General features: G+C 41.3%; 2 protein-coding genes across 4 annotated transcripts in view; both read left to right on the top strand.

Annotated features, from left to right (window-relative positions):
* Positions 1-1,188, top strand: part of LOC132461130 (uncharacterized) — a 2,627-nt gene extending 1,439 nt beyond the window's left edge. Inside the window, exons 4-6 of one of the 2 annotated variants that reach the window (XM_060056176.1) lie at positions 93-166; positions 290-541; positions 932-1,188. In XM_060056176.1, coding sequence (XP_059912159.1) covers positions 93-166; positions 290-541; positions 932-979 — 374 coding nt within the window. In that variant the 3' untranslated portion in view covers positions 980-1,188. Of the gene's footprint in view, positions 1-92; positions 167-289 lie in introns of both variants that reach the window. The other variant, XM_060056175.1, reaches the window with a different exon arrangement.
* Positions 1,189-2,664: 1,476 nt separating this feature from the next.
* LOC132461633 (multidrug and toxin extrusion protein 1-like) lies at positions 2,665-8,698 on the top strand. Of its 2 annotated transcripts, none has more exons than XM_060056869.1 (16): positions 2,665-3,114; positions 4,062-4,122; positions 4,251-4,319; positions 4,437-4,585; positions 5,007-5,049; positions 5,177-5,221; positions 5,399-5,496; positions 5,666-5,763; positions 6,244-6,425; positions 6,660-6,768; positions 6,921-6,996; positions 7,306-7,375; positions 7,648-7,780; positions 7,884-7,978; positions 8,057-8,120; positions 8,348-8,698. In XM_060056869.1, exons 2-16 carry the CDS (start codon positions 4,063-4,065, stop codon positions 8,572-8,574), a joined length of 1,518 nt encoding a protein of 505 aa, XP_059912852.1. In that variant the 5' UTR covers positions 2,665-3,114; position 4,062; the 3' UTR covers positions 8,575-8,698. The 2 variants fall into 2 exon arrangements, with proteins under 2 accessions (XP_059912852.1, XP_059912851.1); XM_060056868.1 differs by having other exon boundaries at positions 2,673-3,114; positions 4,021-4,122.
* Positions 8,699-10,217: the final 1,519 nt, after the last annotated feature.

Raw genomic sequence — 10,217 nt, 5'->3', positions numbered from 1 at the left:
TATTTTGGGGTTATTGAACTCCAAAATAGTGCATCTATGTGTGTGAAATGAAAAGTGCATCAGTGTTAACCTAGTCTAACTTTGCATCTTAGATCGAGTCTCAGAGCCCTGCTGGTATTGCCTGAGGTCTCTTGAGCCAGAGCATCGCCCTCATGATCATGGACAGGTTAAAGTATCACTGTCAACATTCCTCTGTTGAAGTGAAGAAAAATTAAACAGTGACGCATCTGAAACATGGTTAAGCATTAGCAACACAACCTGTAACTTTTGGTCCAAATTTCTTGCACAGCCTGACGTGATGGTGTTGCAACAGGACTACAATTCTGTGACACCAGTGCCCCCCAGTGGCCAGAAAGTGAACTACCAGACAGACCCGCGGCCTCACTTTGGCGTGGCCTACTCCTCCCGCTCCACTGCACTCCCCCTGTGGGGGAGCGAGGGTCCGAGCTGGGTCATCCGGAACCAGGACCTGGTGGATCAGAATGACACCTGCCCTCACTGCCATATAGCACTACCCCCAGACACACTGCGCTGGCATGAGGTCCGCTCACACACACACATGCATGCACAAACACACACAGACACACACACACATACACACACCTGCATCAACTAACATACATTTGTGCACGCACACATACACACACACAGACACACACACAAACAGTTAGTGCATGCCCGTACCTGCACAAACTAACACATGCACAGGCCCGTTAACACAAACACACACACACACACACACACCTACGCACACACACACACACACACACACACACACACACACACACACACACACACACACACACACACACACACACACACACACACACACACACACACACACACACTCACACTTGTGCTTGCCTGTGCCAAGTGTTACAAGTATAACAAGCAAAGCAAAAGCAAACTGAGTCTTCTCTCTTCTCCCCAGGCAAAATGTTTGCTCTTTGATGGATTCAAGAGAATAGTAAACAATTAAATCTCCTGTGGGATGAAGCTTTCTCATGTATCCTGATCGATTTCACACGCCTAAAGGATGCTGTATACTCCTCAGGAAACACATCCATGACATCCTTGTACAAAAGAGTATTTTTTTTTAACTAGGATTGCAGCGGACATTGTCTGTTATTCGCTTTGTTTTCAGAAAAAATGTATATGTCACGGACACCAATAAAGAACATACATCTATGTCTGATCTTGATGAACAATCTCCACAAAACTACTGGAAGATGTATTATCTTTTAGAAACAATGTGGTATCAAACATCATGTCATGGTCGTGATTTCAGAGTTAATATTAGTCGTCCTACTGGTTACTGCAAACTGGTTGAGAGTAAAACCCGACCATTAACAATATTCAGAGTTCAAGCATATAGAAAAGCCTAGAAGAAAAAAAACAAACAAGGTTGTGCAGAAGAGCAGCAAAGCCAGAGGGGCAAATATACGATATGATACACTTTGTTTATCCCTAAGATCAAGCACAATCAAACAACCTCACAGAGTACCAAAGTATTAAAACAGCATTGAGTAGTAGACCTGGTTCACATCCTGCCTGACGAATCAAATCGCACCTATCAGGTCACATTGAATGGCTCCTTGTCCAAACCCTGCATTCTCGACACTGGTGTCCCTCAAGGCTCTGTACACGGTCCCCTTCTGTTCTCCCTGTATACTAGATCATTGGGCTCTGTAATCACATTACCAGGTTTTTCCTATCACTTCTACGCTGATGACACTCGACAGCTATTCCTCTCTTTCCTCTCCGCTGATTGTAACACGCATCTCAGAATATCTGACAGTCATCAGCACAGTCCAAGTGCTGATGCTGATGGGCAGTCGGACCATCACCTAAAGCATACCTGAAGGACTTGGGCCCGATCCTGCAGATTTTCCCTCTACAACATCTGCAGGATCCGGCCCTTCCTCGCAAGGGAAGCAGCTCAGCTCCTGCTCCAAGCGCTTGTCATCTCCCGTATCGACTACTGAAACTTGGTCCTGGCTGGGCTCCCTTCCTCAGCGATTAAACCTTTGCAGTTTATCCATGGAGCTGCAGCAAGCCTCGTGTTCAACCTACCTAAATTCTTCCATGTGAACCCCCCTTTTCTGGGGCCTCCACTGGCTTCCCTATTTATATAGAACTTTTAATACAAGAGGCAGATTCAAGGTGATTCACATAGAAACATGGTCAGACAATAAAATGAATAAAAGGTATATACGTACCTACCTTATAGATATATGCGTTAAATGTTTAGCAGAAAGCTTTAGCAAACATACAATAAATTTAAGTAATAAAAGAAAAAAGTACATTAAATAAAATAAAGGCAAAGTTAAAAAAGTGAAAGTAGCAGAAAGCTAAAGCAAACATAAAAGTCTTCAGTCTTGTTTTAAAAGTGGTCAGAGTTGGGGCAAGTCTTAAATCCTCAGGGAGATTATTCCATCTATTTGTTGCATAGTAACTAAATCCTGCTTTCCCATGTTTCGTGTTTACTCTGGGGATAATTAACAGATTGGTCTCAGAAGATCTTAGTGGTCTAAAAGGTTTATGTAGTGGAAGCATATCAGTTATATACTTTGACCCTAAACCATGTAGGGATTAATAAGTGAGCAGTATGATTTGAAAGCAAATTCTCTTGAAATACAGGGAGCCAATGTAACAAATTAAGAATTGGTGCAATATGTTAAAAAAATTTGGTCTTTGTTAGAACTCTAGCGGCTGGATTTTGAACAAACTGCAGCTGCTGTAGTTGTTAACTTTCACTAACTTAGAGGTTAGTGTTAACTAGTCAATACTCCAGTTAGAGTCCTCAGTTAGAGTCCTTCTCGACCTCATATTTTGCTAAAGGATGGGTTTTCATCCTCAACACTTTCACCCAAGCTCAAAGTGTTTGATAGCTAGACTGGCAGTTGACCATCACAGGCCAAACCCATGGATGTATAACTAGCTATAGTACCATGCGCTTCGGGTGAAAGTGGAAAAGTGACACAAACCTGAGCCCTTGTTCCCGGACGGTGTGTGAGGGTCAGGACAGTGGACAAGATGAAACCCATTAGGAAATGGATAGCTGAGGAGCATAAGAAGGAGCTGATCCTACTCTTCAAAGTGTCATCTCCAATTGTAAGATTGAATTCACTTGTAAATGGAGCTCCGGTTGGTCATTTTACGAATTTGTACAGAGCATTTGTTTCTCCTCGTAACAAATGCTTTTAAACATATCAGATTTGGTGGTAATACTTTACAATGAAGGATCATTAATCAGATATTGTAGACATGAGAACTAACTAACCATCAACTAAGACAGTTAATTAACAGTTAACTAATGGTTGGTCTTCATGTTTTGATGTATAAATGATTTAATATGTTTAGTGTTAGTGGTTAGGGTTAACCCAACCTTAACCCTAACCCGTATGCTAATAGTATATAATAAAGATTATTACTGTGCTAATGTTAATTAATGTAGCCTTATTTTAAAGTGCTACCGATTTTATAATAATTATTAAGCTTGATATTTTTTCTATTTTCCCTTGTTTATTGTATGTACTAGGACTGGTAGTATAGGCTTGCATATAAAAGGGGACCATTACTAATAAATCATCAACATCCACCAACATTACCATAGCTAATGTTTAAACCTGCACTGGGTAACTTTCTGAACCTATATTTGGTTCAAACCTATTTTTATGAATAAGGAACCCTAATGAAGGCTCAACTTATCCATTTATATCCTCTCGCTGTGGTCGCTGTGGCCATCTGAACACATTTGATGGCTGCCGTAAAAACCTTACACAGTGCAGGATTAGTGTGTGCCCTTGCTTTGATTAAAGTGTTTTAATAATCAAGATTTATCGTCAAAACACTTTCAGAATTGTTGTTTGCATGAGTAGATCTTGTAAATATACTTCCCCCTAAATGTTGGACTATTATCTTTACTGATTAATTTATTATTAAATTATTCTAGTTGGATAGATGCCATGGTGTTGTAAATCCACACCATACGTTTATAAACCACCCTACTCTTCTTAGTTCCTTTCACAGTTGATGACCTTTCTAATCGGTTTTGTCAGTATGGTGTTCTGTGGCCACCTTGGAAATAACGAGCTGAATGCTGTAGCATTGGCGATATGGGTAAGAAAATAGTGCCTTTAACCTAAATAACAACCTTTTCCACATAGTCAATCACTGCAAACAGATGTTTTCTGTCTTCTACGTTTGTTTATGTCGAATTCATGATGTTTTATTGAACTTCTATACAGGTAATAAACGTCACTGGTATCAGCATTGGGTTTGGACTGTCTTCAACCTGTGATACTCTCATGTCTCAGGTAGAGGGCACTAGTAGACATCATCATTTTATATAAATTATCCATACAAAATTGTCAATGTTTATAATAGTATCATGATTTCAGAGTTGTTATTTTGATATTCACTATTTACCACAGACCTTTGGTAGTGGGAATTTCAAGCAAGTGGGAGTCATTCTCCAAAGAGGAATCCTCATCCTGCTATTGGCCTGTTTCCCCTGCTGGGCGGTTCTTATCAACACACAGTCCATTCTAATTGCTGTCAGACAGAGTGTTACAATTGCCAGGTCAATAACATGATCAATTCGCTTACCTTGAATGGCAGACAGACCGAAACTGTGTTGATGCATATATTTTAAAATGACTGCAAAAATCTTCATCAACACACCCGAGGTCCCAATGTGTAACATTTAGCCCCTTCCAGTAATTAGGCGGGAGACTTTCAGAATAAAAAAAGAACTCAGCGTAGCTCAGCTGTGTGGGGGGCATCAGTGGAGGGGTTTTGGGATTGTAAAATGAGAAACGTAGGATGTTATTGTAAACAAAAAGAGAGGTGCGGGCTGGCCAGCAGTTTTTATTTATAGAATATATCAGTTATTGTATGTGATTTTATTGATACAATTATTGAAATCGTCATTAATCAGCATTGACTACAGATATGTCCATTAAGCTACGAACCTTCACATTAATGACATTTCTTTTTTATAGATTATCCCAGCTGTATGTGGAAATCGTCATGCCTTCTCTGCCAGTAGGTTCTGTTTGCACGTTTGCACAAACCCTCTAGGTTCAAGAAATAACTAACATACCGTCACCTACATTATTCATGTTTAATTCCTCGTCATAATGTGATCTCAGCTGTGTTTCATGTTTTTCAGGCTACTTTTATGTACCTTCTACAGGGACGATATCTCCAGAATCAGGTCATTGATTATGTTAACCTGAGAGAACTGGAATTCACCAGACTCTGCTCAAACACTAACATACTGTACCAATATAGAGAATTTGTAGGTATTATGATGCTCTTGTTTCTGATAGGGTTTGATTCCTACATTTTTTGTTGACCCATATCCTTTGTTACTGTTTGTGTTGACCTGCAGGGCATCATGTGGCCCCAGGTGATAACTGGGGCCATTGTGAATGTTGTAAATCTACTCATCAATTACATTTTCCTCAATGTGCTGGATATGGGTGTTGCGTAAGTAAATAATTTGAATCCAGTTTCTAAAATGTGCAGATATCTAGTGATAATGGTGCAGGATTTAGGGAGGTTCTAACGCTTATTCTGTTTGCAAGCATCTTTTGAATAACGTGTGTGTAACATGTTCGGCTGGATTCTCTCTGTGCTGTGCTTGCACCTTCTGAAGAGGCTCAGCTGCAGCCAATGCGATATCGCAGTACGCTCTGGCCGCATTCCTGTTCATCTACATTAACTGCCGGGGTCTGCACCGGGCTACATGGGCAGGTCAGCTCTCTCTCTGATTCCTCACTGCCTCAGTGAGTATCTCCACTCACACCTGCTCTCACCCTGGTCCACTCCGTAGCATGAGAACCACCACACCTTATCCAGGGGTTTGCTCCAGGTGGAGGTGCTCTCTACTTCCTGCACAGGTCCAGAACCTTCGCATCACTGAGGTGACGTTCAATGTCCCTGCCGCTTTTGAGGTCCAGAGCGTCTAGAGGCACTCTATCCTTGCCCATTCGGATTGTATCTGTACATTATCCATGGTAAACCATTGGAGGCAGTCTTGGAACATGTGTGTCTTGATCTTTCCTCCGTCCCCAGACCTGTTGGCCCTTCTGTCATGCCCATACCAGGGTATGGTGCCACACCATTGAATCTTGGTCAAACGTCACCTCTTCAAACCATTTTTTACAGACACGGTGCAAACCCTAAACTCAGCTGGTAAACCTTAAACTCATTTTGTTGACCTGTGACCCCTAGGTTGGTCCCCTGACTGTCTGCAGGAGTGGGGGTCCTTCATCCAGATCGCCATTCCCAGCATGTTGATGCACTGTTTGGCCTGGTGGGTCTATGAAGCGGGAGGCTTCCTCACGGGCCTCATCAGCGAAGTGGAGCTAGGCGCTCAGGCTATCGTCTACGAAATATCATCTTTTGTTTATATGGTAATCTCAACAGGCACTATCTGATATCAGTGCTTCCCTGGACATTTTATTTTCCATTGGCCACACACTTTGGGCAGTGAGCAAAAAATGTTTAGATCATAAACAGAGGGGTTCCCACATATCAACTTGGAGGCGATACTGGGTCTCCTCCCACGATACACAGGATATGCAGTAGGCACCAAGTCTCAAAGTGGGCCTGGAATTGCTCAAATTGTGGTTCATGCTTTGGTCCAGATCCCAATGGGAGTGTCTGTGGCGGCCAGTGTGCGTGTCGGAAACGCCCTCGGTGCTGGAAATACGGAACAGGCCATAATGTCTTCCAAGCTCTACGTCATTGTCGGAGGTATGTGTGAAACCCAACTATATATAAACTGGTCCCTCATATATGTGTCATTCTCATCTTGGTGTTTAATATTTGAAATATTTGCAAGTATATTGCCCCTTATTGCCCATTTCAACTATTACCTCCCATTTCCACCATTACCTCCCTGATAGCTATAGCGGCATGCATTACTGCAGTTGTACTCGGAGTCTCGAAGGACGTGATTGGATACATTTTCACTACAGATCCGTTAGTAAAAAAAAATCGTCATTATGTTAATACACCACAGGCACTGTCTATTGCACAAAATCCAAAACCCTAACTGCAATCGTTCATGTATTAACTCCAATAAAGAGACATTATATTGACTCTGATGAAATGTCTCATGATTTTTTATCAACTTTATGTTTGGCAATCAATCAGTAGCATTCAATATGCACGTGAACATTTACAATTTAAAGTTGCATGAAAATTTCACAAGCAATAAATTTACATTTTATGGAGATTATCTTTTTTGTATATATGTTTACTTTTCTTCCTTTGTTTGGGGTCCTTTAGAAAAATTGTTCAGCGGGTTGGTGATGTCATGATCTTGTATGGCTTTGTACATGTCGCTGAAACCATTGCGGTGAGCTCTCATAAAAGCATAATAAAATGTACCTTCCAACCTGAAATGATAACCTCGTAAATAAAATGACTTTTTACTTAATGTCCCCAGCCCATGACATGAAGTGACTAAGTTTGATGTGTGATTAAGTTTGTGTGTGACGTAAAGGGACTTGTTTACCGTCCTCAGAATGTGACATAAAGTGACATATTTTAATGTCCCAACAATGTTACATAAACTGATTTTATTGTCCTCAGAATTTGATATAAAGTGAGTGTTTTGAATGCCTGCAGGGTGTGACTGGAGGTGTAATCCGAGGTGTAGGAAAGCAGAAGGTTGGTGCACTGTGCAATATGGTGGGGTACTACGTCTTTGGATTACCAATTGGAATTTTGCTCATGTTCCCAGCTGGATTGGGTATTGTAGGTAAGGATGAGTTAGGTATTCTGACTGACTGGTATAGTGACTGACTGTTGAACCAAATGACCTAAACTTGTCAGCTATTTTGACCCTTTTTCTTTCTTTTCAGGTTTGTGGTCAGGACTATTTGTTTGCGTTGCAATAGAGAGTGGTTTCTATTTAGTCTATCTGCCCAAAATGGACTGGCAGAAAGTCACCAAAGAGGTTGGTACTAGAAACATGAATGTACGATGTAAAAATATATTATGCAGATGATTAATTGTGGTTCTTGTCTCTGAAAAGGCATTAGTGAGAGCAGGTGCACACCTAACAGATAGAAAGGAGAAGCCTGTAATGGAGCACAAGGGTAAAATGACTTTGATCTGTCTTTTTGATTTTGTGTGGTTACAAGGCACGCACTGCATTGTTATTCAAATTCTGACTTATCTTCCACCTGATTTTGGAACTGTATCTCCTCCTCTAGTTGAATCTTTACATTGTTGTCACCAATCCATCTGGGTCTGTTAGCATACAACAAGCTTGATACAGCTGCGTGCAAATGTCTCGATATAACTTCTTGCAATTGTCCTCCAGATTGTTGGCTGGATAAGGTCTGTGAGACAGACCAGGGGAAGGCCTCTGGGGCTGCCGATCCAGGAGCCACTCAGGTAACCCCAGAGCAGGGAGCCAGTGGAGCAGTGGTCCTCACAGTCAGGCAGCTGGCTGTACGCCGGGGCCTGGCCCTGCTGCTCATGTCTCTCCTACTGGCTGCTGGGGTCCTGACCAACGAGATGCTCCTCCGGTTTTTACAATTGACCTGAATGACAGAACTGCTCATCGCTCCTGGTCGACCACAGAAATGCTGTGGTCAGAAATAAACTCCCGTTCCCTTTTTTGGGCAGAAAGTTAAACTCTGATGCCTACATTAAATGCAGTACCCTCATACTTTGTGTAATATATTGCCATCCATACTACAAACAACCTAACATCACATTCATATTATTGGTGTGTTTGCTCGAACCGCAATGTTGTTAATTGAGCCTTATTATTCCAACTCCTTCTTCTGCTTGACGTTCTCCATTATTCGTGACTGTTTTAGAGGTATCAAACCCAACAAATGCCAAAATGTTGGGAATTTCGCCTCTAAGTCTCTTGCTGATGTAGCTTTTTTGCTGATTAAATGTTTCCCATAGGGGTACATTGAAAAGATAAAAGTCTGCAGATGGGTATAGGGCGAATATAATGCCCGGTTCCCTAAAGCCTTCAATGACCTTACCCAAACCAGCAAGAACGGCCTAGCAATGCAGCAATGCACCAGTATATTAGCTTTAGAATTTTAGCAAAAGTGTTGTGCATGAACCAGTAACGGCTGGCAGCCAGGTATTAAATAGAGAGAATCCTGCACCTTCTAGTCATAGTTTGTCATTTGTAGAGAGAGAGAACGTCTCACACATTAACACAAACGTCATAGGTCAGGTAAATCACCACAAAGGTAAATGTGTCACTCGAAACGTGCCTGAGCAAGACAAAGGAGCTGTGTCCTCACATCGTCCAGAGAATAATGTTCATGTTATGAGACAGGATGTAACCAGCTTCCACAACTTTATACATATCCTTGTGACTTCAGCTGATGATCTCCGTAACACCACAGAGATCTAATGCAAATAACATGAATCAACAAAACATTTAAACATAAATAGTAAACAATTCAGGCATGTTTAATATGTATGCTCTCTACATTGTAGCATTTATTCCATGGGTTGGATCTGTTAAACAGGTCCTGTCTTACACTAACACTGCTAGATATTAAGCTGTGTGGTTGTGTGCGTGGTGTCCCATTCCAAATGCAAGTGTTATGGATGTGTATGGATGGTGAATATCACGATGTATACAGTATCAACACATTTTGGTAAATATGCACAAAGGTGTTGTGTGATTTGTCTAAATATGGGAGACTATAAATGTACACTCTAAAAAGTGTTTACTGCGAATGGTTCTTTCCATAAAGAAAGCAGAGCAAACAATTTGTAGTCTTATATCCGTTGACACTGGTTTACATATTTCTGTGAATGGCATATTTCAGAATGGCATATTTCCTCATGCGGATTGCTCATTACATGTTAGTGAACTGCATTTGGTTTGCAAAAATAGTAAGAACTGAAAAATAATAGTTATTATATATTTTGATAATGATTTATTATTGAAATGTTTAATTTAAGAAAATGAACAGGACACTTAAGGTCAGAGATAATGACAATAATAACATTAAGGAAGGGATACGAAGATGATAAGCTATAACTTGGAAGAATCCAAGTTGGTGTCAAGTTACTCATCAGAGGTGAATTAGTGGAGCAAATGTGGGACGCCTGCGGACAGCACTTATGCGATCTTGCATGTACGCACGCACGCATGCACGCACGCGCCTGCGCAGTCCGTACTCCACGTGTGGCACAGAGGAACACAA

Source organism: Gadus macrocephalus, chromosome 7 (assembly GCF_031168955.1).
Source record: "Gadus macrocephalus chromosome 7, ASM3116895v1".
In the NCBI taxonomy this organism is placed as follows: Eukaryota; Metazoa; Chordata; class Actinopteri; order Gadiformes; family Gadidae; genus Gadus; species Gadus macrocephalus.
The sequence above is the reverse complement of the archived record's forward strand: the minus strand, read 5'-3'. Positions and strand labels throughout refer to the sequence as shown.